At 55.2% G+C, this 17,296-nt stretch overlaps 1 protein-coding gene across 1 annotated transcript; it reads left to right on the top strand.

The window, feature by feature from the left end:
- The first annotated feature begins 11,873 nt into the window (after window positions 1-11,873).
- CAMK2N1 (calcium/calmodulin dependent protein kinase II inhibitor 1) lies at window positions 11,874-14,963 on the top strand. The gene is made up of 2 exons (XM_060080429.1): window positions 11,874-12,097; window positions 13,676-14,963. Exons 1-2 carry the CDS (start codon window positions 11,932-11,934, stop codon window positions 13,744-13,746), a joined length of 237 nt encoding a protein of 78 aa, XP_059936412.1. The 5' UTR covers window positions 11,874-11,931; the 3' UTR covers window positions 13,747-14,963.
- Window positions 14,964-17,296: the final 2,333 nt, after the last annotated feature.

Genomic DNA, 17,296 nt, shown 5'->3' with positions numbered 1-17,296 from the left:
TTCCTGTGTCCTTTCAGCAGACACTTTGAAAGAGGGTCCAGGTTTTAGAGGATGAATGAGCTCCCTGTGTGTGGGGATGTGGGGGGCTTGTGCGCTCATCTGTCAGAGTTCAGCCCTTGGCATTAGATTCCATGAGTAGATCTGATCACGTGATGGAAAAGCAGCAAAGGCAGCCTGCCCTTACCCCGGTCTGACTCAAATCCTGGGCAGACTAATTCTGTGTGGAGTGTTCCTCCGAGTGGAGTTGAGTTACCCATCGTGGGAGACACAGGAGCAGCACACCGTCTCTGCCTCAGGAAGTGGCAGCTGGCTGGGAACACGAACACACACGTACCCGGATTCCGGATCTGAGGTCCACACTCGGTCCCAGCCTGGCTGGACTGAGACTGCCCCATGCTCTCCATCACCCGTGCCAGTTCCCACCTTCCATTCAAGGAGCCTTGTCACCAGCAGGGTTGAAGGGGCTTAAACCGATCCGTAGGACTGAGGCTGGGGGTTGGTGGTGACTTGGAGACAAGGAACTGACGGTGGGATTGTTGTGAATTTTGACTCAACCCTTATGCTCAGCCTCTAATCCTAGGCAGACGGCATTAGGCAGGGATCGTCTTGAGTAATTGCTCCTGGTGTTTTGAAATTCTGTGCGAGGCACTTGATAAGCATGAATGCTTGCAGTCCTGCAAAGTGGGTATTGTTCCCCCTGTTTTACAAGTGAGAACAGCGAGGTCCATCAGGGTTTCCTTTTGCCTACAGCCACACATAGTCATGAGCCTGGCAATGTTAGACTCTCCAGGTATCAGGTATGTTTCTAAGATTTAGGGCGAACCAGGAGGGGAGGCTGTATCACCCCTTTTTACAGCTTACGTGATTTGCTCAAGGCTGTCAAGGTCTGACTACAAAGCCCTTTGCCTTTAGTCACATTGAAGCTGAGAGGCTAAGAAGGAAAATTGTTCAAGCAACAACTGAAGCCAGTCAGCACCTTGACAATCACCAGTCACATCCCCTGGTTTTATAGACCGCAGGTTGAGGCTTATCCTGGTGGAGCAGAAGCCAGAAGGCAGGTCTTTGGAATCCTAATTCATTCAGAATGGTGATGGAAAATTCAAAAAGCAAACAACATGACAAACCAGGCCAATCTCTGACACCCTTTGCAACCCTGGTCCTAGGCTGGGTGTGGAGAGATCTGATGGGGATGATCCCGCAGGGCCTCGCGAATGCTCAGAGGAAGAGGCTGTCAGGTTTGGTATCCTTGCTGGGCATTTATTCATCTCAGAGACATTTGCTAAATGTGTATTCTGTGCCTGGGGTCGCAGAAACAAATACGATGCAGTCCCTGCCCTCAAAGTGCTCAGAATTGTCTTTTACTGTGTCCTCATTGTTTGAAAACGACTAAGCCCCACGGGACGGATGGGTGCCTCTCGGCTGTTGGAGTGTTTGTGGTTCACAGAATATCGCAGCTGGGATGGCCTTTGAGATTAGCCTGGTTAGAGCAGATTCCCTGACCATTCAAGATAAAGCAACCAAGGGCAGGGTATCATTGCCGAAGGGGAGCCAGACAGAGAACACCTACCCCACAGAGCCTAGAATGATCTATTTAAAACACCAATCTGACCACATCCCTCTTCTGCTTGAAGTCCTTCCCCAGGACTTCAAGCCTGGGGAAGGGTCCAGCCCTGGTTCCTGCAAGGCATATGAAGGCATGTGACCCAGCCCTTGGCCATCTCTCCAAGCCTCTGCATATCCGTCTCTCTCACACTTGTGGCTCCAGCCACACTGAGCCGATGAGCTTCCTTAAACACGTTGATGTTCCTGCCTCCTAGCCTTTGCTATTGCCGAGTCCTGCCCCTGGCATTCTGGTCCTTTCTTCACCTTGTTAACATCTCCTCACCCTTCAAAACTCAGCTTTAGGTGTCCTCTCCAGAAAACCCTTCCCTGACTTTCCCCACCCAGGCGGGGTTAGGTGCCCCTCCCCTGAGTTTCCATAATCCAGTCCTATTCCTGCTCTGAACCCATGTCTTGGGCAGGAACTGTATCTTATTTCTGCTCCAGCACAATTTTTTTAGGTCATCACTCTATACTCGTTAGAGCTAACATTAGGGCTTGCTCTTTGCTAGGTACCGGCGAAAGACTGGACGTGATCAATGTCATTTAATCCTCACTGTGAGCTATGTGTTTGTATTATTCTTACTTTAAGGAAAAAGAAGTCAAGGCCTAGAGAGGTCAAGTTGCTCGAGCACCCAAGAAAGACAGGATTTAAGTCCAGGCAGTCTGACTCCAGAGCTCAAGCTCTTAACCACTGAAAGTACATGGAATGAATGAGAAAACCAATGAATGAGATAGTGGATACGGGGCCAGCAATCCTGGGAGGCTGCCTGTGGGAGTTGTTTTTTGGACCAGAGATGAGGGCCATGGCTTGGTTGTAAGGAACAAGGGAAGGGTCTCTCTGAGGGCCTGGATCCAAGATGGATTGTGTAAGAGAAACCTCACGTCCAATGACCTGCCCAGAGCTTTGAGGGCTCCACACAGGAAAGTCAGGACAACGTGATTGTGTGGTGGTAAATGGTCTGGACTGGGAGCTCAGAGGCTGCCTTTCTCTCGGGTCCTGGCTCTGTTGCTGTGTGATCTTAATGGAGTGATGTAACCACTCTGGGCTTCACTTCTGTCTGTAAAAGGAGGAGATTGGATTAGATGCTCCCCAAGGCTCCACTCAGCTCTGCCATTTTGCATGTCTGTGACACAGCGGTGGATGAGGAAGGAGGGAGGGCAGTTTCGAAGCCCTGAGATGAAGACCCTCTTCAGGCGAGCTGCCTACCGCAGACTCAGAGCCACGTTCCCAGAAAGCCCGGAAGATCAGCACATTTTCTCTCTAATTAGATAGTGTTAACTTATCAATTTTGAATGAGCTAAGTTTCCATGTACGATGTCCTGAATCGCTCCCCGGAGTGCTCATTAGTCATTTCTCTTGCAGCTGCTGCCTTATTGTTTTTCAGATGCCAGCCAAGGGACCTGGCATTTCCCTTCCCCGAGAATGGGGCACGTGAGGCCAAGCCAGGGACACTGGCACTGGTCAGAGGGGCTGCCCAGGCCTGGGGGAGGGCCCTCAGCTCTTGACCTTTACCCTGTGTCCCTGCCAGAGCCACTGCCTCACATTAGGTGCCTCAAATCCAGATTCCTCTAGGATTGGGCTATGACCCTGGAGGGCCACAGCTGAACTCAACAAGCACTTATGAAGCACCTAGTGCACCAGGCACCTTGTGTCTTGAACCTGAATGGTCTCTAGGCTGGGGAGAGTGGGGTACATATGAAGTCATACTAATATTAATGTCCAAATTGGCATAACTTCAGCCCTCCCACCCCCTCATGGTCTTCCCTGGTGTTTAAGGTGCTTCATAGGATGGGGCTTCATTCATTCCTGCAGTTAAGTTGGCTCATAGTCTGCATTTCTTCCTGCCCTTCCCCACCCCAGGGCTTGTGATGGGAGCCCTCTCATGCTGCAATCTCTACCACGACCTCCAGGTGGCGCTGTGCTCCTATGGTTGAGGCCGCTGGAGGCCTTGCGGGAGAAACTGAGGTGGCGCTTCCAAGGGCGGGTGCAATTTTCTCTCTCCTGAGGCATGGGGCGCGGACCTGAGAGAAGAGCCTGAGAAGGACCCTGGGCTGCTGATCCCAGGTCCCGCGCACAGGCCGGGAAGGGGAGAAGCAGGAATGTTCTCTCTGGTTCCTTCCTTTCTCTGCCCAACACACCCGGAAGCCAGGTGCAGATGTGAAAATTCTGAGAAACCCAGAAAACTCAGGGGAAAAAAATCCCGCATTTCTCTCCCTATAATTTTCCAGGCATTCACATCTTTAAATATACTAACCATGATTTCTTTCAACAAAAAATGAGACATGCATAATGCATCACATGTTCTTAAAATACCCAGATGACTTCACACTGGTAAAGGAGGCTTGAAAAAATTGTATGGCATAGATTTTGATTTTCTCCCCAGAAGCTTTCTCTTAGTGGAGAAATCCTGCTTCTCCCAGCCTGGCCTGCTTCCCTTGCTGTCCTCTCCTCTGCCCTGTCTTTGCCTTCCGCCCTCCCTCCTATCTGTCAAGTTTCTCTGTCCCCTTCTCTGTAAGGAAAGAGAACCGGAACTGCTTTGCTTGGCAGTTCTGCCTCTCATCTGCCGCTGTTTGCCTCTTGTCTTTGAGTGTGCGAAAGTTTCTTCCTCTGCGTGTGGATCTGTCTTCCTCTCTGAGGCTGTTTCGGCTTCTCTCCTTCTGTTGGATTCTGTCTGTGAGTCTGTCTCTCCTCACATCTGTCTCACCTGCACCTGGCTCCTACCCTCCCATACGGCTCTCTCCTCTTCCGGATCCCCTGCTCAGCCCAGCTTCTGGCAGAGCAGGGCGCGGAGGGCCTCTGTGCCCTGCGGCGGCCGCTCCCCCAGCTTCTACCCTTCCTACTACACAGGAAGTCCCTCTTCTAGGAAGAGAAAGCCCTTCTCTCCGCCCCTGCAGGCCCTGGAGGGCTTTGGGCAGTGGGACTCACTGCGTGAAGCCGTCCCTTCCTCTTATCCTAGTGACCCAATCAGCATCTCATCTGATCCTCCCAATCTCCCCTTGAGGCTGATCTGGTTACCCCCACTTTACAGCTGAGAGGAATTCTGGCTCAGACAGTGAAGTGACTGCCTGGAGGTCACACAGGTAAGAAGGGGTGGAGCTGGGCTTGAACTTCTGCTTTACCCTCATCTCACTTGCTGTCACCAGGTCCAGCGGACAGAGCTCTGAGCTGGTCCTTGGGAGACCTGGGGTCTCGGTCCTGGCTCTGTTTCCGATCGGGCAGCTCATCTTTCTCGTTTGGGGTTGACTTCTCCTCACCATGCAGTGGGAAAATACTGCTCTCTGCCCTGCCAACCTTACAGGTTATCACGGATATCAAATGATATTGCATCCGTGGGGTGGGGACGTGCTTGAATAACATCGTGTGGGAACCCAAGGGTCCAGAGCATGCCCAGTCCCCTCGCTGGGAACCTGAGCTCAGAGGTCAATGGCCACATCGTTCTGTCCAGGGTTGAGCCCACACAGGTCTGACCCCAGGTTTGGGGGAGAGTCAGCGTGAGGGCCCCTGGATTTAAGGTGTAAAAATCTCTTCTGTTGTCACAGGGTACTGGTGGGGAGTGTCCTTTACGGGATCCAGGCCTGCGTTCTTTATCTAAAGGGCTTTGGGGTTCAGAGATCCCCTGGAAATTGCACACACAATTTTCTGTATCTGGGAAAGAGAATCCTTCTCTTTCATTAGATTCCCAGAGAGGTCCTCAGCCTGCAAGAGGCTTGGGCAGTGATTTACATCTCCTCAGTTTGTAGGTAGGTGGAGGTGCAGAGACTAGAAGAGGCTTGTCCCTGCGCACCCGACTCCCAGGTGTCCTCAGGGAAGTGGTGTCACCCAACAGTTGAGAGCTCGGCCTGGAGTCAGACCTGCTGCCCCTCCTGGGCTGTGCTGCTTTGGGCTCGTCACTCAACTTCTCTGGCCTCGGAGCCCCTAAGGATGACATAGAGAGAGATGACAATCACAGCCACCTTCTGCGGTTATCAAGTGTGGATATGTATTCCCGGGGCGTGGGAAGCTCTTCATAGAGATCGGGTGGGAGAGTGGCAGTCAGGGGGCTACCCTTTCTGAGTTTGATGGAGTCAGTTCCTCCTTAGTCCCCATTAGCGGTCGCGATTTGCTTAGCTCATTTTCTGGTGAGGTCAGGGGCTCTTCAGTCAGGGGACTTCAGGCCTCTCAGGAGCCTGGGTGGGAGAAACCTGGTATCCAGAGCCCAGGCTCTGGAGCCAGACCACGGTCCCCAGCCTCCTGAGCCTCCACCATCTGTCCATGAGGCTAGCACTGTACCTGCCCTTGTCTGTACCCCTGCCCCGCTGGAGTTGTGCCGACATGGCCATGGTGCCTGGCCTCTCGGCTCTCTTCTCCTTCTGGCCTGGGCCTGAGTGAGGCAACTGTTTCCCAGAGTGACATGGAGCCCCAGCACCTCCCACCTGCTCGTTCTGGGCTGGTCTCTCAGAGGTCCTAGGACCACACCCCACCGCCATCCTCTGTGTGAGGACGTGCAGTGACTGGGGTGGGGGGAGGACAGTGCAGTTGGGACACCGGTGATCCCCTCTCACGTTCTGGTGAGATTAAGTTCCTTAGCTCTCCCCAGGTGTCCTCACTATTTCTGAAGTTTTCCTAAAGAGCTCATGGGACTCTCACTTTGTGGGTTATGGGTATAATAAAATCTTAAAAAAAATTACCTTCAGATCTCTTTATTTTAAAGGAACCCGGCAGACTTCATCGTTGAAAAAAGCCCTTTTATTTTGTGACTGATTGATTGTGTGTGCGGCTGGAGCTTCCCCCCGGATACAGCCCCGAGCTACAGTGAGAAGCAGGGGTGTGAGACCCTGAGCAGGAGACCTGGCTCCAGCCTGCCCCATGGGCACCCCTTTCCCCACCTGTGATGGGAGGAGGTGGGACTAGATGAACTCTAGGGCTGGTTTCATGCGGAGGCTTCTAGAACTCTGGGCATTCTTTGGAGACCCTCTGGGGAGTATGAGGGGCCCGAAGGGGGGCGTCCCGAGCCCCTATCTCCCCAGCAGCTTGCCCTTTATCTACTTTTTATCTCTGGAGGTTCCTTGTAAGATTTTATTTGAAGAAAGGGTCTTGTTAATTAAATAAACAAGGCAAACTTTTGGGGGGAAGGGCTCTGCCTGCCACAAAAGTCCTGCACAGCTGTTTGCTGAATGTAGGGAAGGTGAGTGAACTATTCTTGGATTGTTTCTTGATTCTAGGTCTGAGCCACCCCAGTCGGCTAACATGCTTTTCTCTCACTGTGTGTGTTTGTGCACGTGTGTGTGCGCACACACAGGCGTGGTGCGGAGGTGGGCTGCAGAGTCCCTGCCTTTCAAGGCAGGGGGGGAATGGGCTGCACCCAGGTTCCAGTCCCCGAGGTGAGAGGCGTGGGGGTGATGTGGGTTTTTATCTGGCCTGGCTCAGAGTGGTAGTCCCCTTCTGGAGGCCACTTAAACTCTCTGGAGGTGACCAGCTGGCCGTTGCCACGGCACCGCATCCTGGCCTCCCCTGCTGGGCCATCGAGGGTCTGAGCCAGTCCTGGCAAGGCTCAGCATTCCCAGCGCTCCGCCCCATGGGTTACTGGGCCTGAGCTGCCAGCAGATGCCCTGCACCCAGGGCTGAGACACCACCATCTTCTCTAAGTCTCGCCATTACTCTCTGATGTCATGGCCCGTGACTCAGTTTCCCCATCTGGGTAGGACAGAGGGGAAGGGAATAAGGGGAGCAAATGCATGCGGAGCATCTGTTTTATGCGGAGGCCCGTCTGGGGCTGACGTTCCCTTTTTCTATCCCATTGACACTAGTGTAGTGCTCAGGGCACAGCAGGGCCTTGCAAATGTGTTTTTTTGTTGTTGTTGTTTTTTTTTTGTGGTACGTGGGCCTCTCACTGCTGTGGCCTCTCCCGTTGTGGAGCACAGGCTCCGGACACGCAGGCTCAGCGGCCATGGCTCGCGAGCCCAGCTGCTCCGCGGCATGTGGGATCCTCCTGGACCGGGGCACGAACCCGTGTCCCCTGCATCGGCAGGCGGACTCAACCATTGTGCCACCAGGGAAGCCCGCAAATATGTATTTTTAACCCTGGAACATTTGTGCTGAAAGGGCTCACAGAGATGGTCCTGTCCTGTGGTTCGCAATTCTGCAGAGTCCCAGGGTTTGGTAAAGGAGATTTCAGGTGAGGTTTGAAGGAGAAACCCCTCACCTTTGCCTCAAGCAGATTTTCTCTACTTTAGATTTGAGAGAACTGGTTGATTTTGCAGCTGAAAAAAATGTGATTTTTCTCCAAGTTTCCCATTTTGTGATGTAGAGTCAGAGGCCTAGAGGAGAGAATCAGCTTATTCAAGGTCACAAAGAGAGTCAACAGGTAATAATAATAACTACGTTTACTGAAGACTTACTGTGTGCCAGGCACACGATACATGTATAATCTCCTTCCCCAGAACAAACCACCGAGTAGAAATCATTATTACCCCCGTTTGACAGATGAGGAAACTGAGGCGCGATGAGGCGAAATAACCACAGAGTTAGGAAATGACAGAGTAGGAATTTGATCTTGGCTGTCCCAGTGAAGGCCATCCCCTTCACCCTGGCCTACTTCACTAGACAGTGTACTGCCAGGTTTCCTTGATGGGTGGTGGGGAAAGTGGTCTCCACTCCTGCCTTACTTGGTCTGTTCCTCCATCTGGACCTGGCATCTTCAACACAGCCCTGGGCATCTGGCTCACAGCTAGCCTCTTGGCTTTGTGGGGTAAGGCAGGGATGGAGCCCCAGGGTACGTGTGTGCATCCAGGTCTAGGGCTCCAGAATAAAGCGATGGCCCACTGAAGGATGAACAAATGGAGGACTGAGTGAGGCCTTTGAAATGGAGACAGTTGGGAGGGGTAGAGGTGGAGGAATACCATACTGATTCACACTTTCCCTTGCAGAGCTTCCGTGTGCCCTTGGAGGCATCACTTAACCTTCAGGAACCTTGTCTGTAAAATGGGTCTGACTGTCCCAGTCCTGCCACTTCTGGAGGCTAAAGGGAGCCTCTAGGAAGGGAACAGTCATGGAAATGCCTTTCTAACAGTAAAGTGTCATGTGCCTGAGAGGAATGTGTGGGTAAGGGGGTGGGTATTGAGTTAGGAAGGTGTGGTGCTGCTACCTTTAACCTTATTTGGAACAAGGAAAGGTAAACATACAAACAGATGGGGTGTAAAGCCCAGCTTCTCTTTTTGCTCTCACTTGCTGTGTGTGCAGGGATCCGTCAGCCCTCTCTGTGCCTTTCTGCAGACCTTCAGTACAGCAGGACTGTGGTAGCTCTCAGCGTGAGCACTGCTTTGTTACTCGGCAGTAAAGAAGGAGCCAGAGGAGTGTGAGATGAGTGCAGTGGTCTCAGCCCTGCACGCCGTCACCACTGCGGGGGGTCCCCTATAGGGACCTGGAATCACAGCTGGGAAAAGTGGCTTCTCCTGGTTCCATCACTAGCCTGTGACCTCGGCAGGTCACATACTCTTTCTGCTAACGGTTAAACAGGGATGCACTGTCTCCTCTTTCTACCTCAAAAGGTGTTTATTTTGAGAAGCAAGGTCAATAATGGATGTGAAGATGCTTTGGGGTGTGGTGGGGAGGAATAGAAAGACTGATACAAATGTAAGAGCTTCTTGTAACTATCATCCTGCTTGTTGTGCTTTTATTGTCTCTTCCAGCACTTGGCCTGGTGTGAACCTCAAAGCAAACACTTGGTAAAGCCTTAATGAATGGAGACAGGCTGCTTGTGGAGTGGAGCAAAGGGGGCCAGAGACCTGCTGCTTCTGCCACTGACAAGCTGTGGGATTCGGAGAAAGCCCCTGACCCTCTCTGGGCTTCAGTTTCCCCATTTCTAAATGAAGGAGGTTGGACCGGGTCCTCCTTAAGGATCCTCCCAATTCTGACGGCTCTGAAATGGGAATGAATGAAGTACTACTGTTCTTTCTCCCTCATTAAGTCATTTCGCAAATGTTTAGTGCACCTCCATGCTCAGCCAGGCCCCGAGAGCCTGATGCTAGCTAGCCACATGCCTCATTTGACAGCTGAGATCATGGAAGTTCAGAGAGGGGATGTGACTTGCCCAAAGTCATACAGCTAGCAAATGACAAGGCTGAGATTCAAACCCAGGCCTGAATCCAAAGGTCATGCCTAGTCCATCTGCATCCCGGTTTCTCAGCCCCTTCCTCGCCTCTCCCCAAGGTGCCTGGCCTCTGGAGGCCAGGGATCCCCTTTACACAGTTTGGGGGAGGGGCTGGGCTGGCTCCTCTCAGGCAGCCTCTCTACCAGATGTTTTGTCACTAAAAAACACCTCCCCCCTTCCCTCCAGCCCACCACTCACCCAGAGTCCCAGATTTAAGGTGCGAGTGAACCTGAGGATGCTCTTTCGCTATTGGTGGGACCCCTTGCAGGGCAGCTGGTGGAGCCAGTTGAGCCTCACCAGGGGACCAAGATGTGTTTCCTTGCCCTGCCTTCAGCAAACTGCATGACCTTGGGATGGCTGCCTCTTTCTGCGGTCAGGCTGGTCCTGCCGCGTGAAGGCGGTCTCCAGGGGGAGAGCAGGTGCTGTCGGCTCTGGGCGAGGATAACGAGCCCTCCTCGCTCACCTTGCCCCCTTGGAGTTACCATCTGCTCGGCAAACGCGCCTCCCAGGACCCTGGGGCTGCCCCAGTCTCCCTCCCGGGATCCAGAGCCCGCTCCTCGGCTCAGAAGCCTCAGTCTCTCCGCAGGGCTTGTGGCAGTTGCTGGAAGGGAGGTCCCCAAGGGCAGAGAGCTGCAGGCCCGGGACGTCCCCGGCAGAGGCAGTGGACGCCAAGAGCCGGGCATCCCTGGCGAGCCCTGCGTAAGAAGGCGCTCCCCGCTCCTCGGGGAGGCTGGGCTGCCCCTCCCCTCCCCCCATCCGCCTCCACCCCGAGGCCCCTGCGGGAGCCCTGGCTGGGAGCAGGGCCTTCCAGGGCGAACCGAGTGGGAGAGGGAGGGTGTGAGGCCCAAGGGGCCGGGCCCTGAGAGTTTAGAGTGGGGCGCAAGTGTGATGGGGGCAAGGGGTTCCCCGGTTGGCGCCGGCGGGGGAGACCGTGTCCGAAGGTCGCCGGGTGCCCTCCGACCTCTACCCCAGCATCTGGCCTCCGGGGAGACCTGCATCCATCTGTCCTTCCCCGCGTGTGCGTCGTAGGTTCCCCTTCCCGCTCCCGGAATCCCCACTCCCCCCAACTCCCCGCGGGAGGCAGAGCTGGAGGCAGGTCCCGCGCGGAGCCGCCGCGCACCGGCTCGGGACCCGGTAAACACCCCGCGGGAGGAGGAGGCGCCCGGAGGCCGCCGGGCCGGGGCGGGGCTCACGGGGGGCCCCGCAGCGCGGGCGGGACGCGGGTGCTGGGGGCGGGGGCAGGAAGCTAGCCTTGGCCCGGGCCGGCCTGCGCTGCCCCGTGACGTCGCTCGGCTTCCAGGGATCTGTCCCCGCGGCCCGGGTCCCCTCCGCCCCGCCCTCCTCCTGCCCTCCCCCACGGCCTCGCCTCCGCGCCGCGGCCGGCATTTCTCGCTTGCAGCTCGCCCGCGGGCTGGCTCTCGGTCCCGGCCTCCTTCTCCTCCCTCTGACTCTCCTCCTTCCCTCTCCGACCCTCTTTCTCTCTCTCCCCTCTGCCTCTCCGATCCTGATCTAGTCGTTCCCTCCGCCCTTTCTTCTCCTCCCTCTTGCCTTCCTCTCTCTCTTTCGGTCGATTCCCCTGCCTCTCATTCTCTCTGTGTCTCTGCTTCTCTCCCCGTTTCCCTCTCGGTTTCTCTCTTCCCCCTCCCTCCCTCCGGGCTTCTCTCCCCCCCCACACCCGTGCCCTCCCTCCACCCTCGCTCCCCTCCCCCTCCACCCCTCGCAGCCCAGCCGCTCGCAGCTCCCCAGTCAGCCTCCCCGAACCAGCGTCGCCGTCGCCCGCACTCGCCGCAGGACCGGCCCGCCCGGCTTCCCGGGGTGCGCCCTCCTCGGCCCCGCGCCCTCGGGGCTCGCTGGCACAGCCTCCTCCCCCGGCTCACGGCCCCGCCCGGCCCGGCCCCAGCCCAGCGCCCGAGCGCGCCGAGGATGTGAGTCCTGCTCGCCTCTGCCGGAGCAGCAGCCACTCGCGCGCCGCCGAGCCGGAGCGCAGCGCAGCGCAGCCTCGGGCGCTCGCGGGGTCGCTCGGGCCGGCTGCGCGCTCCTGCCCCAGCGGCGCCCTCCGGCCTCTCGCCGGCGCCAGCGCCGCCGCAGCCCGCGGGCCGTCCCCGGCCGGCCGTCCCCGGCCCCAGCGCCGCTGACCCTGTCCGCCGCGGGCGGGGACGCGGGCGGAGGAGGTGCCGCCGCGGAGCCCCCGGACGCGACCATGTCGGAGGTGCTGCCCTACGGCGACGAGAAGCTGAGCCCCTACGGCGACGGCGGCGACGTGGGCCAGATCTTCTCCTGCCGCCTGCAGGACACCAACAACTTCTTCGGCACCGGGCAGAACAAGCGGCCGCCCAAGCTGGGTCAGATCGGCCGGAGCAAGCGGGGTGAGTTCGCGGCCGCCTCCCCCGACACCCGTTTCCCGGGCACCCAGGCCTGGCGGAGGTTTGCGGGGTTTTCCCTCACCCGGGAGCCCGTTCCGACCCACTAAAATCTCATCGCGCAGAATTGGACGGGGTGGGGGGGGGATCCCGCACTGCGGGTTCAGCTCTGGCTGGCCTCGGGAACCCCTCCCCCTCAGCCAGATCCTCGCTGGGGTCACCCAGGGGGCGTGGCTGCATCTCGCTGCAGCAGGGGCTGAAAGGTTATACCCCGGTCCCCAAAGTTTGATTTTTGATTTAGACCCTGCCCCCGCCCCTTTTGCGCCCCTTTTGCGCAGTGTAGTAGCAGCTGCACTCGATCTACAACCCGGGGTGGGGGGAGTCGTAGGGCTCCCCAGGGAACGACGTGGGGAACTGCGGGGCGGAGGGCTGGTTCCGGCGGGGAAGGCGAGGGGCTTTCGGATCACACCGGCTTTTCATTGTTCCTTGGCAGGGGAGGGGGTTTGCCGAGCCTGGGCGCTCGGCGCAGGAGCTGGAAAAGCCCCGTAGAGACTGGGACGCGCAGGAGCTCTAAGAGGAGCTCCAGAGGCGCGGGGACAATGAGAAAGACCGATAGCTGCCGTGAGAGACTGAGACGCAGAGATAGGGAGGAAGGCGGAGGGGGGAAGTAGCGGGGAGGCCGAGATGGGCAGAGACCGAGACAAAGCTAAGGAGAGAGAGAGAGTCAGAGCCGGAAAGACAGCGAGCCAGGAACGCAAGTCTGGGGAGGACACAGAAGCAGCTGAAACAATGGGGGCGACCGACACCCCGGACACAGAGAGAGGCCCAGAGACTCGACCGGTGACCGTCGCGCCGCGAGACTGATGGAGGGACCGAGGAAGGCGAGGCTAGGTAGAGATAGTGAGAGAGGCGAAGGACACAGAGAGGCAGATGCGGAGAGGCGGGCGAGCCACCGGCGGGCAGCGAAGGGAGGCTCCGACCTCTGTAGCTGCGAGTGCGGAGAGGCCGAGTCAGCCCGCTGGCAGCGCGGAGTGGGGGGGCTCCCGGCCCAAGCGAGGCCAGAATCCCCGACGGGCTGCGCGCTGTGCAACCGGCCCCTGGCGTCCCTCCTTGCTCCGCGCACCTCAGCACCCCGCCTCGGCTACCGGCGCTGCGCTCGGGGCACCCGGGAGGATCCCAGGCCCGGAGCCCGTGGCTCCTCCTCCCCTCCCTCTCCCGCCCAGGAGCCTTTTTTCTAAATAAATGCGTCCTCCAGGGTGGGTGGGGGCCGGGGTGAGGACCAGGCCGGTGCGCGCCCAGGCTGCCGCCAGGGCTGCGGGATTTGTGCCCTCTTTGCTTCCTCTTCTCAGGACCATGCTGGGACGCGGCCTGGGGGTGGGGGAGTGGTTCAGAGGAAAGCAGCAGAGGGACCCCTGGCCGAGCAGAAGAGGATGGGGGCCGTGTGAGCACGCGTGGAGACCCCTTCCCTCTCCTTTCCTCAGTCTACCCGCCCCTCCGACCCGGGCGTAAAGCGAAACTTAGGGACCCCGGCTAGGCCCAAGAGCGCTCACCTCTCCTTTTCTCCCCCCCCCCTTTTTTTTGCAGTTGTTATTGAAGATGATAGGATTGATGACGTGCTGAAAAATATGACAGACAAGGCACCTCCTGGTGTCTAACTCCCCTAAAGACAATGAGTTAAGGGAGAGAATAAGAATGAGAACGGCGATATCAGTTATTGGCAAAAAGCATGAAAAGAGAAAGCACTTTGAAATTTATTACTAGCTTGCTACCCACGATGAAATCAGCAACCTGTATCTCGTGTCAGGCCGGGAGACAGATGAGGCGTGAGAAGGAGAAGGCTCTGGGCTCCTTTGCAAAGATAAAAATTTAAAAAAAATTTTTAAAAATTAAAAAAATCACTATATATATATATACATAAAGAAATAAAAAGAGAAGTCTCAGTTGCAGCTATTTGTCAAAATTAATATCCATTTCTTTTTATATACAGTGAATATTGCGCAATTATAGATCTGGATTTTGAACCACTTAAATAATGAAGCAGCAACACCGGGTGTTTTGAGGTGTTGGCATTCTTCGCTGATTTGGCTGTTCCCAATGTTTACATTATTTAATCTTGCAAAAATGATTCTGTGCACTTGGATGTGAAATGCTGTCCAGTTTTATTTTTTTATGTTGTTATCCTTGGATGTACAAAAAAAATCAGAAAATGATCTCTATAGATATTGCATTCTATTTTGGTCATCTTTTGAAGTTATCAAGAATGTGTTTAAAACAAGACGAGAACTTTTCTAAGGAATCATACATAGAAAAAAATCGTCGCTTTATTTTAAAATGAATTGTAAAGCTTGTGTTTCTTTGTTGCTGCGAGCTGTTTTCCCAAGTTAATGCAAATGAACACATTTTGTATGTCAGGAAAAAAAAACACACACAAAAAACAAAGAAAAAAAAAATGCTTGAGCTTTTTCTAACCTCTCCCTGCAGTCTGTTGTGTGAGCAGCCTGTTTTTTTCTCTAATATTGTGTCAGTTTATTCTCTTTAATGGACTGTAAAAAAAATGTAATCACAAGAGTGCCAAATATCTTGAAATGCCAAAAGGCATTTTGGTTTCTTTTCTTTTCCCTGTGCTCTGAGTCCACGTAAAGGAATGCTTGGAGTGTCTTTTTCTGTTATTTATAGGGGTTCTCTTAGGGCACACCAGCTGCCTGTTTTGCATGGTATTTGCAAAAATGCCTCTTGCGTGAGGAATCTTTTACCATTTTTTGTTTGCAACTTTGGACCTCAAGAGGTTTCTTCCTTTCCCTACCCTGTTGCCTCTTTTCTTAATTCAATATTCTGTATGTTGCACCTTTAACCAGCACACAGGGCTATTTCTTCAATGTACAATAAAAGAACTGTTCCTGTGTCTCACTCCTCTCTTTTCTCGGCTTTGGTTCCGGGGAGCTTGCTTTTTGTCTGCTGGTTGCAGGCGGAAAGGCGGGAACGGTAGCTTTGGTCTGTGAGGCAAAAAGGTGTGGAGGCCACAGTGGGTTGGGCTCAGGTGATAGGAAAGAAGCTGGAGTGGCAAGGCCATCCCTGGAGGGCAAGTGCATCCAGTTTGGATTTGCGTTGGGCTCTCCCTACTTCCGTGGGGTTTCTGCCATCCCTGGTGGGGTGTGGGGAGAAGGAGGGCTGGTGTGCTGGTTGGCAGGGAGTCAGCCCCGTGAAAGGCAAAGTTTGGAGGCTGGCAGGCTTGGATTCAAATCTCAGCTCCTTCACTTCCTAGCTCTATGGATTTGAGCAAGTCCCTTCACTTCTTCAGGCCTCAGTTTCCAAACCTGTGAAGTGGGGTTAATGCAGCTCCTACCTCAAAGGTTGTTGGGAAGATTCACCCAGCACCCAGCACATAGTAGCACTCGGCATCAGATGCCCAGGTAATCCTTCATCATGGGCCACCCGTCCTCAAGGGCAGGGCTGAGGAGGACCTATGCTCTTTGCCCTGCACCTTTGCCTTCCTGAGTTCACAGGTCCTTCCTGGAGGGATGAGCCTGGTCCTCTGGGGCCCACAGCCCGATTTGGTTTGTCTCAGGCTTCCCCAACTCAGCAGCTCTCCTCCAATCACGGCTCAAAAGGTCTCGTTATGAAAAAAGATTCTCAGCCCCTTGTTGGGCTCAGGACAGTTAATGGCAGTGGAGCAGGCCCCTGGGGGAGGAGGGGTTGGGAGAAGGATTCTGGCTGAAGAAAAGCCGGGAGAGTTTTTTTTCTCCTGGGCTGCTTGGCATCCAGGAGTCCCGGTGCCGGGAGCTTTTAATGTGTTTGTTGTAAAACTGTCAGTCGGGGAGTCACAACACAGCTCACAGTGACAGGAGCCTGAGTGTGACTCAGACATCAGGTAAGACAGGTCTGGGTGGGGAGGAGGAAGGGGGGCTCCAGAGGGCCTGTGGGGAGGGGAGTGATGTCTCAACCCTCTTCTCAGGGGTGGAGGCCCAGAGCCTCAGGGGGACCCAGTGGAGTCTCTACCAGTCATCATCAGGAACGGCAGGCAAAATGGAGCTGGCAGTGCCTGCAGGACCGTGGGGGTGGGGTGGGGTGCCAGCTTGATTTTCCCAGGCGTGTGACCCTGTTCCCAAACCTGGCTCTCCTCCCCGCTGACCCCAGAGAGTCCCAGTGCTCGGAGCTGATTGGCCTTTAGGTACCACGGAGCCCAGCTTTCCCCTGTGCTCTGTCCGCGTGAAGGTTGAGGGGCCTGGCCCACCCTCTGTGCAACATCAATTTGCCAAGAGGCATAGGAGCCAACTGAAAAGATTCTTTCAGAAGGCAGGTGTCTGTCTGCACCCAGGAGTAATTACCACTTACCTGATCAAAGCGCCGTGCAATTACAAAGCGCTTTCCCTTCCAAGCCTCACACAATCGGCCCAGCAACTCTGGAAACCCACAGCCCCTACCTCTCTTTAGTAGGTGAGGAAATCGACACCCCAGAGGGGCTAAAAGGACCGGCACAACATCCATACTCACTGAGCTCTTACTGTAGGCCGGGCTCGAAACAGCTCTATGAAGCAGGTGTTACCTGTGTCCTGATGATACAGGAGACACCAGGGCTCGGAGGCATTAGGTAACTTGTATGAGGTCACTCAGCTGGTAAGTCGTGAAGCACACTGGAACCCAGAGTCTGGGCTCCAGGATGGGGATGCAGAGTCACCTGACCCCAGACCCAGGCTCAGTCCCAGCTGCAGCCATTGTCCTTCAGCCTTAAATATCCTTTTGTTGGTTTATCGTTCAGAGCCCGGGCTCTCCCGCTATTCTGTCAACAGACAACTGACTGCATCAGGGGTCAGAGGGAGGCAGGGCATCTTAGCTGACCACTTGGATGTGGTCAGCTAAGACCTGGAGCTGCCCTCTGCTGGGAAGCGGGGGAGCACGGGAGCCCTTGGTGAGGCTCGGGTCCATTTTAATAAGTGATGTATTAAAAGATTTCTGCTGGAAGCCACCCCATTAGCCAAGGCAGGATTCTCTGTCTGGGAAGACAGAATTTGCCTTTCCCGCGGATTCCGATCAGCAACAGAAGAATATAAATCTTTTAAATATACTTGAACATCGGGGTAAACATTTGTTGAGAAGGCACTTTGGGGACTGGGCAGATATCAAATTATACCAAGTACAGGATATGTTTGAAGTATCTGGTTAGGTGGCAGTAAATACGGAAAAGGCCACTCGAAGTCCGATCTGGGG

This window comes from Mesoplodon densirostris, chromosome 2 (assembly GCF_025265405.1).
Source record: "Mesoplodon densirostris isolate mMesDen1 chromosome 2, mMesDen1 primary haplotype, whole genome shotgun sequence".
NCBI classification, from domain to species: domain Eukaryota; kingdom Metazoa; phylum Chordata; class Mammalia; order Artiodactyla; family Ziphiidae; genus Mesoplodon; species Mesoplodon densirostris.
This window is presented reverse-complemented; position numbering and strand designations above follow the sequence as displayed.

What these genes read in the sequence shown, in the direction of transcription:
- CAMK2N1 (XM_060080429.1), top strand. Translation starts at nt 11,932, where the DNA reads ATGTCGGAGGTGCTGCCCTACGGCGACGAGAAGCTGAGCCCCTACGGC. An exon ending in GATCGGCCGGAGCAAGCGGG is followed by an intron (nt 12,098 to 13,675) that starts GTGAGTTCGCGG and finishes TTTTTTTTGCAG; the next exon opens with TTGTTATTGAAGATGATAGG.